This window comes from Trachurus japonicus, chromosome 6 (assembly GCF_045865225.1).
Source record: "Trachurus japonicus isolate A0001 chromosome 6, Traja_1.0".
NCBI classification, from domain to species: domain Eukaryota; kingdom Metazoa; phylum Chordata; class Actinopteri; order Carangiformes; family Carangidae; genus Trachurus; species Trachurus japonicus.
The window spans coordinates 28,154,861-28,178,649 of NC_140912.1; the positions used below are offsets into that span (position 1 = coordinate 28,154,861).

General features: G+C 42.4%; 1 protein-coding gene across 1 annotated transcript; it reads right to left on the reverse strand.

Moving 5' to 3' along the window:
- Positions 1-202: 202 nt before the first annotated feature.
- On the reverse strand, positions 203-21,898 carry slc6a15 (solute carrier family 6 member 15). Its single transcript, XM_085780122.1, has 12 exons — positions 21,711-21,898; positions 19,376-19,899; positions 12,269-12,426; positions 11,437-11,563; positions 10,517-10,698; positions 6,230-6,340; positions 4,566-4,807; positions 4,249-4,447; positions 3,941-4,133; positions 2,995-3,154; positions 2,158-2,320; positions 203-1,559 (listed from the first exon to the last, which is right to left on the reverse strand). The coding sequence occupies exons 2-12, from the start codon at positions 19,674-19,676 to the stop codon at positions 1,176-1,178; spliced, it is 2,220 nt and encodes a 739-aa protein (XP_085636248.1). The 5' UTR covers positions 19,677-19,899; positions 21,711-21,898; the 3' UTR covers positions 203-1,175.
- Positions 21,899-23,789: the final 1,891 nt, after the last annotated feature.

The window sequence follows — 23,789 nt, forward strand, 5'->3', positions numbered from 1 at the left end:
GACTACACAAATATACACATCGTAACGTTATCGTATATAACGTTATCCACCACTGCATGGATTGCTTTCTCTCTGGCTTCATGGAAAACAAATGCACATTGCCGGGAGGAGGGTTGGCAAAACAGGGGAAAAGCGGACGGACTTGCATAGTTCGCCTTTACGATTGAATGCAAGAAAAACACAAACATCAATTTCATGAGGGTATGGACCATATGTGATCTTTAATCTTGACAGGGAAAAAAAGACATTTGCATTTGAAGCCATTTCATGGAAAAAAAAATATATGTACAAGGAGGACTCAGTCCTTACAAACACTGACAATACATTAGTAAAAAACAAAGAGATGAGAGTTAAGGATTTGAAGTACTTCTGAACCTTAAAAACACGGTGTCCTGATATCCAAACTATCAAGATAAATATATTTATAATATTTATATTATATTTACAGAATACCTTAAATATACAACGATCATCATGTATTCTATAAACAAATATAAATTACTTAGGCACACTTTTGTCTCAAACAATCATGGGGGGTGGTTTTCAAAGGCCATCCTCTAGATTGATGTGAACTTTCATCAAAAAAAATCTCTTCCGTGTTGCAGTGTCATGCCATCCAGACGGCCTGCGCTGCTGCTAATCTCATTATCGGTTGGCCAGCGGTTATAGGTTATAATGTACACAACCACTTTTTACAGCAGGACTTGAAGCTGGCTTGATTTACACCACCCACAGACACAGACGCAGTCCCCAAATGACCTCATGACCCCCTGACTTGCTCCTCTGCATACTCCTCTTTGCAGATTCTTGTTCAAGTAGGCCTGGTGGGAAATCCACCTTATTGCTTACACCTGTCCGCTCCTGCAGGATCTGCAAGGAGGAGGGAGCAAAGGTTGGAGGGAGCAGGAGGTAAGAGGTGAATTCGGGATGCCACCGAGCAAATGGGTCAATGGTTCAGACAAGGACAAGGTTTATTTCCACACCTTTTTTTTGTAAGGTAGACAATCATATAAGGTTCAGAGACGACAAATAGAGAGCAGCTACGATATCTACAAAGAATATACAGTACGAGTGAAATATACATTGATGATACAGCCAACTAAACGCACGCAGTGGGGTGGAGGGGAGGAGTGGCCAGCCGGTATGGCCGGGCAGGGCTTACTATTACAGTCAGTTTATAAGTCCGACTCGGGCATATCCGGCATGTCGGCCATCAAGTAACCAATACCGTAACGGCCGTTGGGCGCGGTGTCCGCATCAGGGCCGCCGCCGGTGCCGCTCTGCTTGCGGTAGATGCTGTTGCCAGGCATCGGTGAGGGGGCCTCGCTGGGCGACTTGCCTTGGATCAGGCTGGTGTCGTCGTCCTCCCCCGGCCGGGCGCTCTCTTTGATGATGCGGCCCTTCTTGTAGGAGACAGTGGAGAGGCCGGTGGTGTTCTCGTCGATGATGTTGAAGTAGCGCAGGCCGAAGACCACGGGCACGGGCATGACGGCCATCACCACCAGGGAGATGCAGACGACGATGCCCCACGGAGGGAAGCGCAAGGTCTGCTCTTTGGCCTGGAGGACAAACATGAGAAAAACATGATGTTTTAACAGTTGTAAATAAATAATATGACACCTGTTCTTTGTCAAGTTGTATTATGTTCTGATTATTCTCTCTCTGCTTCAAAAGTCTTTGTTAGACAAATAAGGAATGACAGCCATCAGGGGTGTGAAATTTCATTTTGTAGACTGAATAAACTACTATTGACCAATCATTTCAGGTGTCTACTTCACTCTTTTCACTTACTCCACCTCACTGGCCTCACTGAACACACTAAGGAGCAAATGCTTGGACACTTTCTCCCATTTGCCCTTTGCTCCACTTACTATCGGTTTTAAAGTGACTGTGATCAAACAGGTGCTTGGACGTCTGTGTGGTAGACTACACATCCTGTTGATTGTCCGAGGGTTAAAGGATGCTGAACATGTGTTTATCAGTGAAAACCGAAATTTCCCTCCTGTTTTTTTTGTTTTTTTTTTAAGCTACTGCCTGGTTTTTACTTTGAACCCTTAAATCTGCTTTTTACCTCTTCCAGGATTACCAAGTAGGTGGACTTCCACCTCCCCATTGATCCCCGGTCTCAGGAGAGACGAGCCGGAGACGTTGACTCACCTCTTCCTGTATCCAGGCACTGTAGCTGGGCGGCGTCATGGTCAGCTGGATTAAGCTGGAGCACAGGAGAACCAGCAGCAGGATGGGCGTGATGTACTTCCACATGTAGTAGTAGAAGCGGAACGGCGTAAAGCCAAGCATGTCCTTCAGGTCTTCAAAGAATCTGAGAGAGCGGCGGCAGCAAAGCAGCATGAGGTGAGATCAAATGTGTGTGGTAAAGAATACACAATAGTTTCATGTTCTTTATAAACCTGATTACCTTTATATATTTATATTTATATATTGCCTTTATGGTTTCATTCAAATAATTTTCGATAACATACCAACTCAGGGATTCCAATAATAGACTACCGTACTTTTCGGACTATAAGCCACTACTTTTTTCGCCCGCCAGCTCTCGTCTCTGCACACCGCAACACAAATGCGCTCCGTAACCCGTGATCTTTTGTTTATGACGGTTCAGACTACATGCACCGTAACATCGTATATGTTATGTAATGTTATCCACCGCTCCATTCATTGATTTTTCGCCGGCTTCATTGTAAACAAATGCACATGGGTGAGAGGAGCGTAACCAAAACAGCGGAAAAGTTCCCTACTGTCTTTCTGTGTAAATATTTCATGTTACAACATGAAAAACCTGCGGCTTATATTCAAGTGGGGCCTATGTATGTACAAAATGTATTTTCTTTTAAATTTAGCTGGTGCGGCTTATATTCAGGTGCGCTCAATAGTCCGAAAAGTACGGTATGTGTCCCCATAAACGGTGAATAAATGGTAAATACTTAAAGCAAAAATTAAGAAGATATGCGAATGATGATAATGATGTGTACTTACTTATCAATTCCATAAACCCAAGCGACTGCCACGTTCTCCAGTATGACCACTATGAGCAGAGGCAGAGTAGCCGAGTAGTCGTCGAACATGGCCACGTAGTAGTTCCCTGAGCGCTGAACAAACAGGAGACCAATGGAGAAGGCCAACACACAGCAGCCCACTGCAGGACAGACACACGTTGTTAGATCCTTTCTGCTACAGTACGTTTCACTGTAACGGTTCACATTCATTGTCTAATAAGGAGGGAGTGTAAGAAGGATTAGGAGCATTAACCTTTAAAAAAAAAGAAAAGGCGCTGCTGTACATCTGCATAAACCAGTAGGTGTGTGGTGATGTTTCATAGTGGGCCAGTATCGGCTCACTCACACCCAAACCCAAACAGGAGGAGCGGAGATAAACTGAGCTGTGCTGGAGTATGTTAAAGTGGAGCGGGACCCATTTAAAGCTGTTAGAGCCAAACGAACAGCAGGATGGCCCACATCTGTTCACTGCACTGTGGAGCAGCCACTGAGTCTCATTAATCAAAGCGGTTATGTTGCTTCCTCTGCTGGAGCTTCTTTTTTCCCATCCACTCCTGAAGGAATTTCTCAATACAAGTAAGTTTTTACTAATTTTTGTTTGTCTTTTAATGCACATGGAGGGTTAGACTGTATTATCATTGGTTTAAAGATGGGAATGGAGCCAACGAAGCCAAAAATTAGAATGTGAGACTTGCAATTGGACAACACCATCCATCTTTGGGGCAGTTAAAGAGTTGCAGTTTATCTAAATTGAAGTTAATCTAATCTAACCTCAGCATGCAACATAAAAGAAATGACTCATTCTTTACAGAACATACATCAAACTGATCCCCTGTTGTAATGTTGTGGCTGATCGGTGTTTATACATGAAAGGATATAAAACACCTTCATTTCCACTTTTCTCACATGTGCATTCAATTATTCACCTGTAAGAAATTCCTTGCGGACTTTGAAAGTGTCTATCAGCGGAGTGAGGATGCCCTCGATGGTGCCGAACATGCTGCCGAGGCCGAGGTTGACCAGCATGAGGAAGAACATGACGGACCAGAAGGGCGAGGCTGGGAAGTGGGTCATGGCCTCTGTGAAGGCGATGAAGGCCAAGCCCGTGCCTTGGACCGCCTGTCGATGGGCAGAGAGGAAGAAGAAGAAGAAGAAGAAGAAGAAGTGGAGGTGAACAATCAGCAGCAAGGACTGAGATATGTTACGGTAGGTATGTTGTTGTTGTTTCCTGTACCTTGTTGAGCTCGTCCTCAATGCTGCAGGACTCCAGTCCCAGTTTCGGGTACTCGTCCTCCTTCACCCCTTTGATGATTTCTATCATCTGGTGGTAGTCTTCAACACTGACTTGACTAACCTGAGTGAGGTTGATGTGGTGGGGGATCAGGCCCGCATCGATGCCATTACCCAGCAACGCCACAATCTTATTGGTGTTGCTAAGAAGGAAACAAGACATCGAAGACGTCCAAGTCAGGGAACTGAATTTCTTTTCTTCTTGCAACAACATCTACCAACAAATATCTGCTTTGGTTTCTGAAACCAACTTTTACTCACAGTGCTACACATTTGCTGTTCATGATGTTGGCTTTGAAGCCCAGCACGGCAAACACCACCAGGGTGGCCAGCACGGAGGTGAAGAAATTTATAAAAGACACCAAGACGGCGTCAAAGTGGCAGTTGTTGTCCCGCTTGTTGTAGCTGGAGAAGGCAATGACGCCGCCGAAGCCGAGACCCAGCGCGAAGAAGACCTGCGTGGCCGCCTCTCGCCACACCTTCGCCTCCAACATGATCTCCAGCTGAAAACAGAGCACGGACACAGTTTTAGGTTTTAGTGAAGCGCTCGTATACAGCTCAAATGACAAGTGTTGGCTGGTTGCAGCTTCTCCAATCTGAGGATTTGCTGCTTTGAATTCAGTTTGTGTCATGTGACCAATGTTACATCATCATTGAGGTCACATGATGATACCTATGCCAGCTCCTCCAGTCACTCATGTACTGTGAAATGCAGTTTAAAGCATAGAAAAAGCAAAATATGGGACCTTGAGTTGACATGGGGACAATTAAGTCAAATTTAATTTAATTTAAATTTAAGTCAAAGTTAAATATTGACATTTAGGTCTGATAATCTTCATGATCAAATAGTGTTCCCACTTCACTGCTTATCTTTTCATATTTTAAAATAATTAACATATCATGTCTGTGTCTGTGTTTGGCAGACCCTCAGTGCACCATCTTGCTTAATGACAGCTGGTATCTCGACAGTTTCCACCTGGTAATTTTTTTATTTTATTTTTTTATTCCATGACAGAGATCTCAAACTGTTCTGAGCACAAAAGCAGAACACCCACACCCACACCCACACACACACACACACACACACACTCGCAGCAGGACTTTGAAGTCCGCAGTTACAACGAAAGACGGTGGCACAACATGTTGTTTGAAGCCTTAAGATGTCAGCTGGCGAGACTGAGCAGACACACGAGACGAGACAGACAGAACGAGCATCTTCGTCTGGTTGCTTACATAAAGCCTCAGTAACCCCTGTTGCCATGGCAACGTGGCTCCACGGCCCGAGGTGCCATTGGCCTGTTGCTGCCGAGGAGACGGCCTATTGCAGCGCAGACTCCAGACTTCAGACAGACAATGAGTGGGGTTGATTTTAACAGAGGCTGGATGATTAATACTAAATATTAAAACCTTGATATTCAGTGGAGAATATAAAGGATGAGAAATAACAGCCGTGTGTTATAGATTTCAGACAATGGTGCGCTCGAAAAGAGCTGAAACCATTGGATTTGTTGATCTGATTGCTTCCTTTGTTATATACAGTGAGTAATAAACCTGATATATTTGGGTTTTGTTCTGTCTGTTTAACAAAATGTCACTATTTTCTTTGTTTCTATCTTTCTTTCTTTCTTTTTATTTATTCCAGCCAAGGCAATTTCACAATTTGACAATATCATAGCAAATCACAACATTTTCTTATTCCTTGGTTGGAATCCTGGTTCTTTGGTCTGTAATTTTCTGAACAAAATGATTTAGGTGGATTAATTCAGAATGTAAAAAACAATAGAGGCGTCCCTCCTTTTGGCAAAAAAAAAAGCAATGCACAAAAAGACTTACTCCCTAGGGGGCTTCCTTTGTCTCTTGAAAGCACTGTTGCTCTGTTGTACTTGTTTCAGCAGATTTTAAAGGAAACGCTGCCATTACTGTACCTTGGGTGTGAACATGTGACGAATCCCATCCACGGAGCCCTTCAGGAGCAGAGCCCGGATCAGGAAGCAGATCAACACGACGTACGGGAACAGGGAGCTGAAGTACATCACCTGCCAGGAAGAACAGCGTAGTATTAAAACGGTACCAAAACTTTTACTGTCAGTATGAGGTAACACAGGACCTGTGGTTCACCCTGTGATTTCTTTGTTGACATCACAAAGTTACAGAAGTCCTGACAACTCGTTTTTTAAGGCTCAGCTTCTGAATACAGGCTGCATTCACAGTATTAATATAGAACCTAGACCTGTCTTGTACTCAAAAGAGACATGGAAATCTGTCTTTGTACAATATGGGACAAAGGCAAAATGTAATTCTAGTGATAACAAGATGCTAAAAGTCAAAGAAAACTGCTTTTTTTATGTGAAAATTATTGTTAATGCCAATGACCTAGTCTCGAGTCAGATAATGTTTTCATGGTCCAACCTAAAATAGGCCAATTGTGACGTACGTTGTACCTCATTCTAATCTGCTGCCTTTTGTGCATTTCGAGTTTTTTTTCTAAGAGATAAAGATAACTGCTGTTCAGTTCCTGTCAGATGATAAGAGTGTGAATGTCTCGGTCTAAATATGGTGATAATTCGACAGGAACATCAAATTGTGCAGAACACAGACTGAAACCTGAGCTCCTCTGTCTTGACACTGATGATGCTTCATTACATTTCCTTTTGTTCCCCGTCTAGTATCTAGGTTTTGCAGCTGAGAGGTTTGTGTTTGAGACATTTTATAAGCATTTTCTTTTCTTTTCTTTTTTTCTTCTAGTGTCTATGACAGTCATGATAAATTAAAGAAAAAATGTGCCGTGAATGTTGTGTAACTAATATCAGCAGGGTCCCAGGGCAGAGCTGGTAGCTGCTGGGTCTTTGCAAGACCTTTTGTCTCATTATCACGCTAATCAGACGCTGGGGCCCTGTGTCTTTTTTTTCTTCTTTTTTTTTTAAAAAACTTGCACACTACACACTTCTAAACCTGAGGCCCCCTCTGTATACGACAAGATGGCAGTTTAAAGGCTTGAGGGCAGGACTGAAGGTCTGACTCAGCTGCAACACTGCAACTTGTGGCTTTACTGGACTATAAGCAGGGTGTGGATGCAGACACGGGGAGATAGTTGAGGGGTTGAGTCACATGCACAGTTGGGTGATTCAGAAACACTGCGTCTCCTACACGGTGGTCCTCATGTAAGCCCTGCAGCACCATGTCACATCTTAAAGGGAAAGGTTTGTGGAGCTCAAGTCTCTAATCTGCAGAATACAAAAAGCACTTTGCGACACTCAGTCTGAGGTGTTTGTCCCTTGACTTTGTTTACCTATAATCTAGGTGTTTTTGAAGCCTAAACATATGCTATACTTATATATACTAAAATCACACTGGGTACCATGTTACATGTAGATCTTCCTTTCATTATCAATAAAAATGCCTTGATGCTCAGTCTATGCAGCACAGACACAAAGAAAGTTGGACGATATCAAACCAACAAATAGGATTTAATTTATAATAGATTTAAACGTTTATCCTCACAGAGGTCAATGCTTTTCAGGTGGAGATCCAAAGTTTTAAAGGTCAAATTCATAATTTATGAAGTAAGTTGTTGTTTTTGCTTTAGCCGGCAGGGAGCTCCTGTATGAGAACATGGTTGTGGTCTCGGTCACCTCGAAGCCAAACAGGCTGCTGTTTGCAGTGATAAGCAGATATCTGTCCCTTTATGACCTCATGTGTTATGTTCTAGTGGAGAGAGCACTTTTTTTATTTTGGAAGATTAAATGTCAGGGCAGATAGCATGTGCTTCTTTGCAAAGGTCACTTTTTGAGAACGCCACTGTTATCTTCACGGACGAATACTAAAGTTGAAGCCCCCCCCCCCCCACCGAGACAAAAATACACAAAACTTTGATTGACAGCTTTGGATATTTTCAGTGAATTTCACCATTTACTAAATCTATGACAGCCCTCCTCTCTCCTCTATTATAAGCCAAAAATCCCCCCACCCAACTCCCCCTTTTTTTTCTCCTTTTTTTTTTGGCCACACTCTTTAACAATCAAACCAAGCCAAAAGAGCGCGTATAACCATGGCAACCAAAACAGCCTGATCCCTTTCACGCCCACCCACACACACACACACACAAAAACGGGACAGAAATGCAGATCGCGGTGGGGATATTCCTCGGAAAAGGCTTTTGTGTGAACACGGGTGGAGAGGGCATTATTATTCTTTTATGCCGCACAGTGGCGATTAAACTTCAAAGACACTTGGGAGTTGGCCCCTTCGAGGGAAAGTTCATGCCCATTTCTTCTCTGGCCAACTTAAAAAAAAAAAAAAAAAAGGCTGTCCAGAAACACCAGGTAGTTGGAGGACAACCATCTGGCTCAAACTGTACGAGCACCCAGTCGTTTCATTTCTGTTTAGCTCTTTTTTTTCCTTTTTAATTGGCGCAAAAATATATCTATCACTATTTTAGCAAATCAGTTCTTTCTTTTTTATAATGCCAGAGTAAGCACTTGAAAATCATGAATGCTAACGCAGCGGCCCCTCTGACATGGCAGCGGTTGCGATAGTGACTGTGACAATGATTGCGGTTATCAGTGACATTTCTTGCCAGGCAACAGGATGTGCCAGACGGGGGAAATGAGACTGTCTAGCTCTGCAAATCACCGTGGCAGAGGCCAAGATTAAAGCGCCGCTGCCGTCGAAGGAATCCATCTTGTTTTGTCTGTGGCTGTTGTTGTGAACTGAGGTGCAAACGACGAGCGCTCTCACTGGGCACCAAGTGTACAGTAGACAGCTGTTGGGATAAGACCTGAGCTAAGGACAATGACTCCCAAGGATTAGAGTGGTGGGAAAACTCATTAGCCTGGTGACAGCCACATTTCCCCATACCGATGGAGTTACATTCTTATAATAGGGTTGTATAAATCTGTTACTGTCTACAAGGTCTATTTAGGCGATGATTGATCTCTTTCTTCCTTTTCTTATTATATAACTGCATACTAAGTGATGCTATAATGAGAAAAGCTAGTTTTAATGAGCCACATTAGTTTTATGATAAAGGAAAGTTCCATATGACGTATTATTATTATAATTAGAAGAAAAAAAGAACAAATTTTAAGTGTCTTGCCACAATAATGTCAAATATATCTCTGTTAAAGATGATGAATTCTTTTGATTACACTGGGACGAACAATTGTTAACCGGCAGAAACTCGATCATCCCATTGAAAAGTTGTGGTTTGGGCTCTGCCAAGATTGTAAAACCAAAATAATACTATAAGATGCTAAAAATCCCAATGGATTTGAAGAGTAGAATTTTAATTCTCCACAACTTTGGCTCCGTTACAGCGACTTGTTTCATTGTTCAGCTCATTCAGGCTCTTGGCTGAACCTTAAAAAAATCTGCAAGACCTTATTCTATTCAAATTCACTGTATCAGGTTTGACCTCACACTTCTGCTGTAACCAACCTAACATAAGAAGTTGGGGGTTAAGACCAAAATCAAATAACTTCTGCATCAAAGCTTCCTAAACTCTGGGAACATTAAAAAAGTGTGACCACTTCCAATTATCCCAGGCTTGACTTCGACCTTGGACGTGCACCGGCTAATGCTCATCATGTGGTGTGAGAAAAAGTAAGGAATGATAAAAATCACCTGCGTTTAAAAAAAAAGAGAGAAAAAGAAAAAGAAAAGAGGAGTGGGGTGAGTTTGCATGCGAACGCCGAACCTCTTGCCAGTGGGCTAATCCTTCCGGATGCTAGTCACGCTACTGTCAGCTTTGTTACACTAAGCTAAAGTAAGCCGAGCCCAGAAATCCCACACAAGATCACATGAGCTCCTGGGATCATATCTGAGAATGTATGATTAGAAAAATTTGCCAAGTCACATTTCAGGAGTCGCTCGGCAGCAGCGTCTTTTAAACCCGGCACCCAAAGAGTTGGCCCTCGATAAGCCTTGACTTTAACGTGAGGTAATTATATATGAGAGGGTTTTCAAAACACTTGGCGAGAAATGCCCCTTTGTTTCCGTCACCGCTGCCTATTTTACAGGGCATGAGAGTTATATTTATATACTTATCAAGGCCAATCTGCCAGGATTGTAAGGCAGCTGTAGTAGGCCTTTGCTCCCGGGATCTTTCTCCTCTCCTTCCTAATTCTCTACTAGTTAAAATCTCATTTCACCAGTTATTTTTGCTAGTAGAAAACCTGAGGCTCCAGAAACTAAAAGTCCCAACTCGTCCTTACCTTCCCAGAAGACTGGATTCCCTTGATCATGGCGAGGCAGACCATCAACCAGGCAACCAGCAGGCACACCGTCATCTTCCAGTTGAGTCCTCCGCCCTCGGAGATGCTGTCGGAGATGTCCAGGGCCTCGCGGTACCAGTAGTAGGTGGTGGCCGAGCTCTTCTCGCACTCGGGCTCCACATCTACGCACAGAATGAGAGTTGAGAGTTACCGACCTCGGTCTTGTTGTTTCACACTCATATTTCACCAGAAATGAACTGCAGTGTTGGAAGGGATAGTTCAACATTTTGGCAAATTGGCCCATTTCCATAATCCCTACAGTCTTAGCAGTAGGTTTGTTACCTTTAATTGTCGGTGCAAGCTATTTTTAGAACTGTGGAGCAGAGCCGTGAGCTGCTCAGAGCTACGCTACGGAGGCTAATGGGATTTCTTGGTTTCCCTCATCAAACTCATCAAATACACAATCCAACAACTCCAAAATGCTCTGGTGGACAAGTTGTGACCTGCACATTCACCACACTATGAGATAATAACAGAACGTTACCAGACAGAGTTGTTTTAGAGGTAAATTCATGCAAAACCGCTGATGTGTGTTTCTATCGGGGGCAGTTTTTCAGCAAGCAGTCTCTGCATTTGCCTCGAAAACAACTCTGTCTAGTAACGTTCTGTTATTATCTCATAGCGTGGTGAATGTGCAGGTCACAACTTGTATTTGACGAGTTTGATGAGGGAAATCAAGAAATCCCATTAGCCTCCGTAGCGTAGCTCTGAGCAGCTCGTGGCTCTGCTCCGCCATTCGAAAAATAGCTTGCACCGACAATGAAAGGTAACAAACCTACTCCTATGACTATTGGGATAATGGCAGTGAGCCAATTTGCCAAAATGTTGAACTATCCCTTTAAGTTTTACAGGACACTCACATGTACTGGTCTTGTTCTTGACGAGCGGACACTCATTCCACGGCAGAGGTTGCTGGAAAGACTGGGAGAAGTAGAAGAGACTCCAGCTGATGATGACATTGTAGTAGAGAGCCACGAAGAAGCACACCTGCAGGTAAAAGACACAAGTTAACTTCACACGCTCAAAAACAAAAAACAGCTGTATCATACACAGCTTGATTTGTTTTGTTGTTGCAGCAAGAGGGTGCTTTACTTTCTGGGTAAAGAGTGACAAAGGGATGGGTCGTCCATGAAAGACCAATGTATAGCATCTTTATGTTCTGTTAATTTGTAGCTTAAGATTCCTACAGTATGTTGCACTTTTCCCCCCCAGACAGCTCATTTTAGGGAGTTTCTACATAGAAGCCGTGTGCACTTTGATCTGTGGGTTTTTATATGGAGCCTACGCCTGCTTTATGATAATAAAAACAAACATGGAAATCTCATTTTATACATTATTATGGGTCATTTCAAAATTGAAATTTCACATCAGCGATTTCATTCAGCTCTTGCTGCTGCTACATCATTACATCACTTTCTTTGCACCAGATCATTTTCCCTAAGAAGGATTTACGAGATGCCAGAGATGCCATGAATTGGCCTCAGGATGCATTTTTCTTCCAACACGCAGTATTTGTTCTCAAGAATAATTCATGTGTTTTTTGTTTTGGAATGAAATATTTAATATTTTTGGGGAAAGAAAACTGCTGATGTTTTTTTTTTTATTATTACTGTGCCTGATGTTGCTGTTGCTTATTTCACCCATTACGCGATTACTGCCCATACACTATGACTGTAACTGTTGTATACTCACCACACAGCTGGCGAAGCCGATGCCCCCCAGACGAGGGCTGATGTAGTTCCACACCCCGATGCTGCCCCTGCGGATCCGCTGTCCCACGGCCAGCTCCAGGAAGAACAGCGGGATGCCGATCAATATCAGCAGGATGAGATAGGGCACCAGGTACGCTCCTGCCGGCGCAAACAACACAAGAGCACGAGTTTGTTAAACGAAGGACACACAAGGAGGAGAGGGAAACTGTGTCATCGGAGCTGTGATTTGACACCGTTACCGTTCCCGAAAGCAGCTGACGAGCACATGGGAACAAACTGGAGTTATTTCTTTATATATTTATTTCTTTAACCAGGTTTGTCTCTCTCTGTCTGTTTGCCACATGCTGTGTGGAAACACACACACACACACACACACACTGCCTTTAACTGCTCTACTGCCTTATGCCCCCCCGCTGGTGACACATTTGCCTAAAAAAAAACAAAACGCACAACAGCAAAGAACAAGTGAGACAGACACCGTCTCATTATCACCCTTACACACAGAAATTACAATGCACACATCTGCTGAGCTGCAGCTGTGTGTCCCCACCTAATACCCCCCCCCCCCCTCTGTGTCTGGTGCAATGAAATAATGCAGGAAACAGGCAAAGACACTGAGGTCTGAAATTACCTAAATTACACATTACAAAGATGATGTTCTTCTCTAGAATTAAGGTTTCAGGGTGAATGACTAACAGTAACACAGGCTGTAATATTGTGGTGAAATAAAATACAGGGGGGGTGGGGGGGCACACATCTCTTGTGATGGTCAGAGTTCACATGAGCAGTAACACTGTCAGGCACATGACGGTAGGAAGAGGACGAGAGAACCTAAAAGTCTTTGTTCAGAGGAAATGGCCGGTGGTGGTTAGTTAGATGCGTTCAGTGGCACAAGGTTTCAAAATAATGTGCCTTTTATTTTCCTTTTACATATGATGCCACACAAAGTATGTTCCATGTGGTGTGTGCACTAGGACTTTTAAAACATATTTTGGTCACAAGGTTTCAGAGAAGTCCGCCACAGAGCCCACCATGTTTGTCGTCATGGCACAATGTGGTTCAAGAGGCACCTCCTGTAGCTTAACCACCACAGAGGTGTTATTTTCTTTTTTTATTTCTTTTTTTAAATCACCACAATGGCATCACGACTGTAAAAGGAACAGTCACACAATTTAACACAGTGGTTCCCATTCCAACCTTTTTTGGCTCGTGACCCTTTCATTTTAACATCACAAATTTCTGGCGACCCCGTCAATCAAGATGCGCCAGCTCAGATATTTTTATATGAACTCGATTTTGTATTCTAGAAAGTGAAAGTATAGTATACAGTTGTTTAAGATTGTGTGTGGTGGTTTTAATCATAATTTTAAAAAGAATAATAATAATTAGCCCAAAAAATATTGGTATCAGTCATTTTTTGTATCAATTACTAACATTTCAGGTGACTCTATTTGAATTTCAGGCGACCCCACATGGGGTCCCGACCCCAAGGTTGAAAAACACTGACTGAACAGGTGTGCAGATGAGATCCAAGTGAAGGCAGGTTTCAAAGTTGGGTTTGTTCTGACCCATGAGAACCGCGGAGTACAGACTAGTCGCTACTCTGTTGACAGGCGCTGCTGTGATCACATTTGAAGACAGTCTCTAGCCTCGAAACTGCACTGGTGGAAAAACCAGACAGTCTTTCCTTGAAAACACTCTTTGAAGTGATATTTCATCAACAGAAAATTTGTCAAAACAAAACAGAAAAAAAATCCCCTTGTGCCCTCTTTTATTTTCCCTCCTCCCATGGGCTAAACCACAACATCAAATGATATCACTGGTGGGTACTACAGTGCAGTGTTTTGCACCGAGACGCTGATGACAACATCAAAACTTCCGTCATGGGTGTATTGTTTTTAAGATTGGTTTCATCCCTGTTTCAACAGAGTTTATTGTTTCATCTGGCAGGACGTTCATTCAGGTCCTTTCCTGAGTCCCTGCTGTCCCGCCCAGGTTTGACTTAGATGGGAGTGGTCACAGACAGGAAGTAAATGTGTGTGTATGTGTGTCGATATGTTGTTTTAAGTTGTGTGTGTACAGTATATGAACTGGTTTCTAATATTAACACATCTAATTCTGGTGCACTAAGTACACAGTTGAGTCTGGAGAGAAGCTTTGACATCAGTCGGCATCAAAACCCCCCTCGGTCTCCATTGTCTCTTAAAACCTTCGACAGCCTCCCTCTGGATATTCAAACAGTGACGGCACTTTGAGAAGAAGTCCGATCACAGCGCGTGTCATCTTTTTCTTAAAATAGTTCCAATAGTTGTAGTATGAAGGTGAAAATGCTTGTTTAACCAGCCTGGGCAGTGCCATGTGCCAGGGTGGAGACGACCGACGTTGTGTACCATGTTCTTATTCAGAATACCTGTAGTAATGTTTGAGTAGATTTCTAATTGGAGGAGAGATAAAATAGGATACACAGGATAATGAATAATTACACAGGATAACTAATGGCCAGAGGTTTTTGATGCTTCTGTGGTAGAGGTGCAGCATTTCTGTTTCTGGTTGACCAAGAAGTGTTACCAAAATTTTGCAAAATGTCATGGGTGTGCACTGTGCAGCGACTCTATTGGCCAGTTCGCACCATTATTTTTGACCTCAGGTAACACCAGAGCTAATGTAACTCAATGCATTTGGGCGTTGAGGTGGCCAAAGGTCAGAGCAGAACGTCCAGACTGCAAGAACATCTCTGAACGCACAACAAGCTGAACTTTGAAGCTTTGGAGCTACAGCAGCAGACCACAGTAACTACAGAAAACAAAAAGTGGACAATAGAGGATAGAAAATCTTGATCTCTGCTGCAACATCTGGATGGTCGGGTCAGAATCTGGCAGAAACAAACGTCCTGCCTTCTACCGATAGGTGGTGTAATGGTGTTGGAGACAACCAGAGCTGACAGTGTCTATCCCTTTATGACCACATTGTACCATCTTCTGATCGCTATTTCCAGCAGGATACTGCACCATGTCATAAAGATCAAATCATCTCAAACTGGCTTCTTGAACACGACAATGTTCCTGCACGCTCACCAGATCTAAATCCAGTAGAGGAGCATCTTTGGGATTTGATCTGCAGCTGAAAAGTCGATATGGACCAAATACTTTGAGTAAAGTCTCCAAGACCACAAAGAATCAAGGCAGTTTCAAAGGCAAAAAGAGGTCAAAAAATGGTGTACCTAATGAGTGTATAGGCTGTAGACAGGTCTTTTGAGCTAAAAGCTAACATCACTATGCTAAATGTGCAACTTTCTGTTCAACAGCCATAATGTTTTGCTATCTTATCTTAGCATGATTGCAATATTGAATTATTAAATGACTGTACCAACATTTATATATAACAGACCTTAAATTTTGCGCAGGTCTGAAAAAGGTTGAATTCATACATCTCCAGTTTCGACTTCTTTTTGCTGCAGCAGATTCAGAGCACCAGAGCCCCGTCTGTACTCAGCCCCCTGACATTAAAGGAAATCATAAATAGTAACAGTAAAGAGATGAAAGGTGAAGAGGTGCATGCGCATGATGCACATAAAGTATCTCTTCCTTATGTGAGTGCATAAAAGACACAGACAAGGCACACACAATCAAAATAACACACACACACACACACTTACGCAGTCCTGCCCTCAGCCCCAGATCTGACATTTTAATCTAATTACAGTCAAACACAGCAGGGCGGCCAGAGCTGTTTAAAACAGACCTGAAAACATGACGGGGTCGAGAGAGGTTGTGATTTGAGCTGGACCACCATACACACACAAACACACACACACACACACACACACACACACACACACACACATATACACACAATATCACACTAACAGATGGATCTTATGCAAATGATGTACAGAAACACACTTGTAAGAACATGATTCAGTGTATGGGTACACAAAGACAGTGAGGTTGTGCGTCACTTCAGAGGGCACTGCAGTCACTTCCTGGAGACTTAACCCATCTATAACCATGACGACTGCTCACCTAACTCTTAAACTAACTTAAGTCTAACTTAAACTTAACCTTAAACCAAATCTTCACCCTAAAACTGAAAGATTTATGTTTTTTGTAATGACAAGTACATGCACACAAAGAGCTGAGCCTCCTGAGCTACCCACCTCACACCTCACAACAACAAAGACCCCCCCCCCCCCCCCCCCCCCCAACACTGTCTCACCTCCCACCCACTCTACAAGTGAAGACTTGACATTGAAATTCAAAATCAATAGACTCATTTCTTAGACATCCCTCTGGATTTCTTATTTTACCTTGGATTTATTTCCTACATTAGTATTTAATGATTAGATCATAGTCCTTTTGTTGTTGACACAAAATTCTTTCCTTTTTTTTTGTCACCGAAAATATCCGTAAGCAAGAATATGATTTAACTTATTTATGTGTGAGCGTGCGTGCGTTTCTGTGTGTGTGTGTGTGTCTCATCCCAGATGGGATTGCATAACACAAGAGAAGTCTAAACAAAGACGTTTTTCATTTTAACTTCTTCGCTGCATACTAATGTTGAGCAATATGTTTGAAAGGCGGTAACAAAATGCCTCCGTAACACAAAACCAACACAGCAAATGTGTGCACAATCACTTAGAGAACAGACGGATGTTCATTTTAATGAACTGTGTTGCACTGTAACACTAAAAATATGTGAATATTTAATAACTCATCTAGTTAAGAAATGCTAATTTGTGTAGATTTTAACACAGCAATACACACTGATAGTCCAGCCCAATGCATATCACATACTACACCTGTCTCCAGACATGTGGTTATACTAACTATCTTAATATAATAGTGAATTATATTGATTATAATGATTAGTTTTGAACAGCCTATTCCACACCATTAGTTTTCATTAGTGTCTTTCAGGGATTTTAATGATGTTTCCTCATGTATTGTACAGAAAATGAACTATTGCTGCTGTGGCCCATCGAGACGCGGTATCTGATAATAAACTTGACTGGGACTGAGCCTGTCTATCCTGTCTGGCCAACCTCTCTGAGACGGTTTCATTTAATCAGCTTTCTCCAGGCAGTCAATGGCTTTATATAATCTCCAGGTGGGAAGTGCAGCACCTTATCAACCTTCCCAGAAGACAACACATACACATTAGAGTGTAAACCCCTGCAGCCAGCCAGCCCTCATCCAGAGCGGCTTTAAAGTAGTAAAGCGCATTGCATTCTGGGAAATGTGGTTTTTGCAGCAGGGGTCAGATGCTGTCATTACATTATTACAATACAATCAAGAGCATTAGAGCTGCACACAGAATGGGTTTTCTGTGTGTTTGCAGCAGTGTTATTAGGTTACGTGTGTGTTTTAATGTTTGTGAAATGTTGCAGACTGCACACGGAGACACAGACGGTCACGTGACTCACGTGTCGACCCTGAAGGTCACTCGACAGTCTGGTTTTGACAGACAAATACAAAATAAGAGGCAGTCTTGCACCATTGTTCTTACTTGCACTTAAAATCAAGTAGGCAGCTCTGCACTCACACAATATACACAGTATAAATGCAGTATTTGTATCTGTTTAAGCATTTTGATTCTACATATACAGGTAGATATGCAGTTGAGGACTTAAATGTTGTAACTTGATGGTGGATTTAGACTTTTTGCAGTTCTTCCTTGCAACAGCAGCTACAAACAGCAATTTTTGACATGCAAATCCATGCACAAGACACAGGAATAAATAATGCATCTATTTTAAGAACTCTGTGATAGTGACTCTCACAGTCTGTTAGCAAACACTTTGATGCAGAGTAGATGTTTAGACAGGATCTTTTACCAACATATTCAGAGTTAATACAGTGTTGTAATGAAAGCTGCATGATCATTGTGTGAAGCGGGGATGTAAACATAGGCCTACTTCTCAGCTATTTACAAGGCTGAAAAAGGCACACAAAAAAAGAGGAAGGTGCAATTCTGGTTTCTGTGCATTAATGGTCGATTCAAGGCAGATCTCAGAGCTGCTTATCTGCATATTAAAAATACATCAACACAGTCCAGCTGTATACTTCCACAAAGATGGTTTTTGAAGTCTTCCTGTGTTCATTCATAGAACAGAGGAGCCAAGACTTTGCCAGTAGAAGAACAGTCATCCAGTTACTGTATTTGTTTTAATCTGAATATGCATCTGGCTGCCTGTCAGCTCAGTGAAATACTGGTTGGTTTACTGCAGGTTCATTTCAATGATATTAATTTTGTAAGTCTATTCTATTGCTGCTCTTTCCTCTCTTTAAAATGCACTTCTGGTTTATTACGATGGGAGTTTTATTCTCATTGTTTTGGCCGTTGTTCTATTGTGTCTCGTATTGGGAGGCAAGTGGCTCAACTAAACTTCCTTGTGCAGTCTTCCTGTTCACTGCACTGCAAAAACTCAAAATCTTTCCAAGAATATTTGTCCTTTTTCTTGTCAAAATGTCTCATTTCTAGTCAAAACTAATCTCTCTCTACTTAAAATAAGACTCATCAGCTAAAAATTAACTTGTTTTTAAATAATTTTCACTTGTTTCAATTCACTTGAAATAAGTATAAAAATCTGCCAGTGAAAGCAAGTTTTTGTGCTTGTACTGTAATAAGAGAGAAAAACATGCTCCAATATCAGATTTTTCTACTTATTTCAAGTGAAAATATGCTTGAAAGAAGTCAAATCTGTCTAAAAACAAGCTACTTTTTGTGTGATGAGTCTTATTTTTAAGTATAATTAGATTTGTTTCGACTAGAAATGACATTTTGACTAGAAATAAGACAAATATTCTTAGTAAGATTTGGAGTTTTTGCAGTGTGAGCTCCAGGTGCTCTCAGTTTAGCTTTGGCTGCCTTGTTGCTATCTCGTCCCCTCACCTAAACTCTCACGTGTCCTGGCTGTATTTTCATTTTGCAGTAAGAGTGAAAAGAATATGTGAAACAGATTGTTTGAACGCTTTTCTGTTTGGCGGTAAGTAACGCTTGCCCACTCCCACTGTGTGTGGTCGTCAGCTCAAACGTGCAAAGCGAAGCTATACAGTAAGTGCAAGGAGGACTGTGAACAGAAACTCACCCCCGCCGTTCTTCTGACACAGGTAGGGGAACCTCCAGACGTTGCCCAGACCTACAGAGAAGCCAACCTGGGCCAGGATGTACTGGAGCTTGCTGTTCCAGGCCGGGCGTTCCTCCTCCTCGCCGTCCGAACCCCCTTCCTCCACGTCGCACTCTTTCCCTTCCCCTTCATGGTTGTTGACGATCAGCGAGCTCTTCTTGAAGGAATCGTCGCAGGCGTCCTCGTTGGAAAGCAGGTCTTTGACAGACTCTGTGACATCGTCGTCAAGCTCTCTCTTGACGGCCTTGCTGTTTTTGGGCATTTGATAAAGCAATCAAGGGCGAAGGGTGGAAAGTCTTTTCGGTTGGCGGGGGCTGGAGGAGCAGGGCCGGAAAAGTCGGGGGGGGAAAAGTCTCTTTTTATTTGTGTCTTTTAGACAGCTACAAGTTGGATGGTGTTTGGGTTCAAAGGCCCGTGGGGTGTAAAAAGACAGTTTGTGGAGGTTGAGTGATGAAGTGGTTTATTTCTTCATTATCACCAAGTGTCTGCGGCACAAGGGAAGAAAACAGTGCAGTAAGTGAACAGCAAATTCAAGTGACAAGTCAAGTGTGCCAGCTCGGGCAAAACCACATCGTCTTCAGAGAGGAGTCATACTGTCAATGCTGACTTTAATTTCCTGCTCACTGACAGGTTTCGTTTTGACTTGATGCTGCATAAGCAAAACGTGCAAATGATGCCAAATTAAAACAAAAATGTGCATTTAATAAACCTCATTTTTCTAAAGATTTGCAACAAAAACAATATCTAAACACATCATCTGTAGGAAGAAAAGCTCACACCATCTTATCTGACTGTGCAAACCCACACAAAGAATCACAGCTTCATGATGCAGAGTTATTTCTCACATGGCGATCACATGGGCTGATAGGGGGCAACAGAATCAGTGAATGGGGATCCTTTTGTTACGGGTTCATGTTCTAGGAAGAGGAATCAGAGGAAAAGGTCCAACTGGAAACATTGTCCCGGTTGTTGCACGCGGACGGAGACGGTGACAGGTCGAGGTTTGGAGAATATCGCGTTTCCAGCCTCGTGAATAATTGAAGGGAGGAGGCCATTTGCATACGAACCCAAACACACACTCCTTTTTTTTTTTTTTCTCTCCGCAGCTCTCGGGGGATGGGGAAAGCCCCTCCGATAATACGAGAGGATGTCAACTTCACAGAGTGAAGACAGGTGCGAGACATCCGGCGGCTCTTTCATGGTTGATTTTAATCTATTTCTCTTTTTTTTTTGTCCTGACAAAGACGCACCAAGCACATTTACAAGGCTGCCTCCTCATGATTTATGCCGCTATAAACGTATTGGAAACATGCATGGGTGTGGACACTGCCCTCCCAGACGCTGGTTAAGGTGCGCAGCTTTTTTTTTTTTTTGTCTTTTGAATTTCATTATCCTCGCAGCGTCTTGATTTTTTTTTTTTTCTTAATATAAACCTTTTTTTTCTCCCCTCTTTATTATTAAAACGCATCAGCGGTGTGAAAGTGTTTTCCGATGCGCCCATGTCGCCGAGCCGCACATGCCCATCCCGCCGCCTTTCACCATCCAGAGGATTAAGTGATTAATAGATTTTCCTTTACCGCTTCCAGATTAGCCTGGTTTGCATGAGGCAAAGGGCCGTCGTTTCATAATCCATTGAACGCAGCACACAGCAGCCACAAGGACCGCTGATGCTGAAGCAGCCTCCACTGCAGCAGCAGCAGTAGTAATAAGAGGCTGCAATAATAATAATAATAACACATGGCATCGTGATTATTACATGGGAATAAAGAGGATGGGTGAGTGGAAGCACAATGGTGTATTAAAAAAAGCGCTTCACCATTTTTTCTTTCTTTCTCTGCCCGCACTGGACTCAGGAATGACGAGTCAAACACCGGACCGGTTTACAATGAAGAGGAAGAGGAGGTTTTAAAAAATAAAAATGCGGATGGAGAGAGGACTTTAAAAAATGAAAATAAAAAACAAACAAACAAGTCAAACCGGTGCATGCCATGTGCTCCTTGTTCTACCTGGGTACAATTAGTCCTCTGAGGAATAGGCATAAATTAATGCACCCCCACCCCCCACACCCCTCGTTTCTTCCATCCTATAACCCCCTCCCTCCCGCCCAGTCTTCATGACATCCATGTGAATGTTTCATCATTCACTGGCCGGCTACATCCTGCGCACTGGTACCCACACTCAGCCTCCGTCACATGATGCAATAGCCTATATCCATCCATCTCTTTATAAAGACATAGCCTACCAATAATCCACAGTGATGATGATGATGGTGAAGATGAAGATGCTGTGGACTCACCTGTGTGGAAGTGCAGTCGTCTTCTAATCTCAGTTGTTGCGTCTCAAGGGATGAAATTGTGAGAGCACATGCACGGGGCAGACATTATCACTCGTTTTCTGGGGAGGGACTGACTGGAAGAACCTGCCGGTGTGTGAGTGGAGCGACACTGCTGACTCCGGCTGCCGAGACGCGGCTACATATCAGCCAAGGAACCGGCCGCTCCTGGCGGGGGGTGCTCCGCCTCCAAGCGCGGACACCACACCGCTCCTGCACACTTTACCCCACACTAGACACCACACAATGTGAATTACACGCCTCTTTATGACACAACTGCGTTTTTTTCCCCCGTGCATATTTGAAATTTTATGCTTAAAATATCATCTTTATTTCCCGTGACCCCCCCCTGTTCTCTACTTGGTTAGCGCCACTACTACAGGAACAAGGGGGCGGGCTCAAGGATGCAATGTGCCTCTGTTTATAAACGCTCCTTTACGCGCTCAGTATTTATTCAAAGCGAAATTAAACCGATATATTTCGCTACATTGTCAGAATAATACATATCATATTTAACACAGTGTTTAGGATTTTAATCTGTTACTAAAAAAAAAGTAAATTATTTGATCATGGTCTGCATCTACACGTCATCCACCCGCGTAACCAATACATTTACATATCAAGCCAAGACATAACCCCCCCCCCCATCGAACTTCTTCTTTTTTAATATGATAATAAATATTCTAGAAATACACTGTGCATAAAAAGCCTCAAAATAATGTCATACAGTAAAAGAACAAATCTTGTGACTTGCTGCTCTGAACAATACAGCATTCACAGTCTGGACTCACAGGGTTCAAACACACACACTGTTCAATACACATAAAAGAAATCACAGTAGCCTAGGCTCTAACTGCACATCTAACATAACTCATATATTTAAATAACACTGACACCACAACATAACTGGGAAGACAGCTCAATGACACATGAATGTCATTTCAGGGAGACACATGGTGCAGATAGTTATGTAAGAATAAATAAAACAAAGCAGTAACAATGGTGACACTACTATAAACCTGGCATCCACACCTTATTTAAAATAAAATAAGTGCAATTTAGGAGGTAACTCTGTAAAGTGCAGCATTTTGTACATATGAGCTATTTGTTAAAGTAAACAAAACAATACTGTTAGTTTACTGCAGGTGTATTATGTCTCTCGTGTATATCCTTTTTATACTTAATATTAGGATACTCATGCTTACATTTCACAGAAGAATGATTGAATTTGAATTGTTTTTAATATCTATTTTGTCAAATACATGTTTGCAGACAAAATATAAACAGCAACAGCAGTTGACAGAGATGATGTAATACATGCCTGTCTTATTCTTTACCTTACACTTTCTTAAACGTGATTGTGCTGAAGTTAAACATTTCATTAGATAATACAGCTGCACTATAGATAGTGATGTTGTGTTATTTCATTGAGTCCATGACCTTCGTCTGGCAGCGTTTACGTATCGAGACTATAATGGACCAATAGAATCAGCCATCTCTGTGCTAGGTAAAATGAATAACATGTCAGTACTGGGTCATCCCTTTTCTTTTGTCAGGGCCGTGAACAGCTTGTTGAATGTGACATTGTGCACCACTGAGCGTCTTTGGTGGGCAGTTAAGATCAAAGCCAAGGCGCAGCAGCTCAGTGACTGAAGCTCACAATGAAAGTGTATGAGTCATTAGGCTGTAACCGGGTCTTTAGAGGGTGATACATATATAAGTGCACTCATCCACCTCATCACTGTTTCATGGTCAAGTGTCTACGGCGCCCGTTGAACATGATCCTTTGTGTAACAGAGAGCTGTCTTCACTTAACACTTTTTCTTTTTAACCATTTCATCAGATGTCGGTGTCATCGATTCCTTTTGTTGAATATTTTCTTCTTTTTTTTTTAAATGCGCCGTTTAGCTGAAGGGAGGATTGTTGAAATTCATTGAAACTCAGTTCTAAAGTCTTGAAGGACGTTGGTGCCACGTTGGTTTGATAACTGTATCTTGGTTTGATAACTGGAGAAATACGAAGAATCAGTCTTAAATTCTGTAA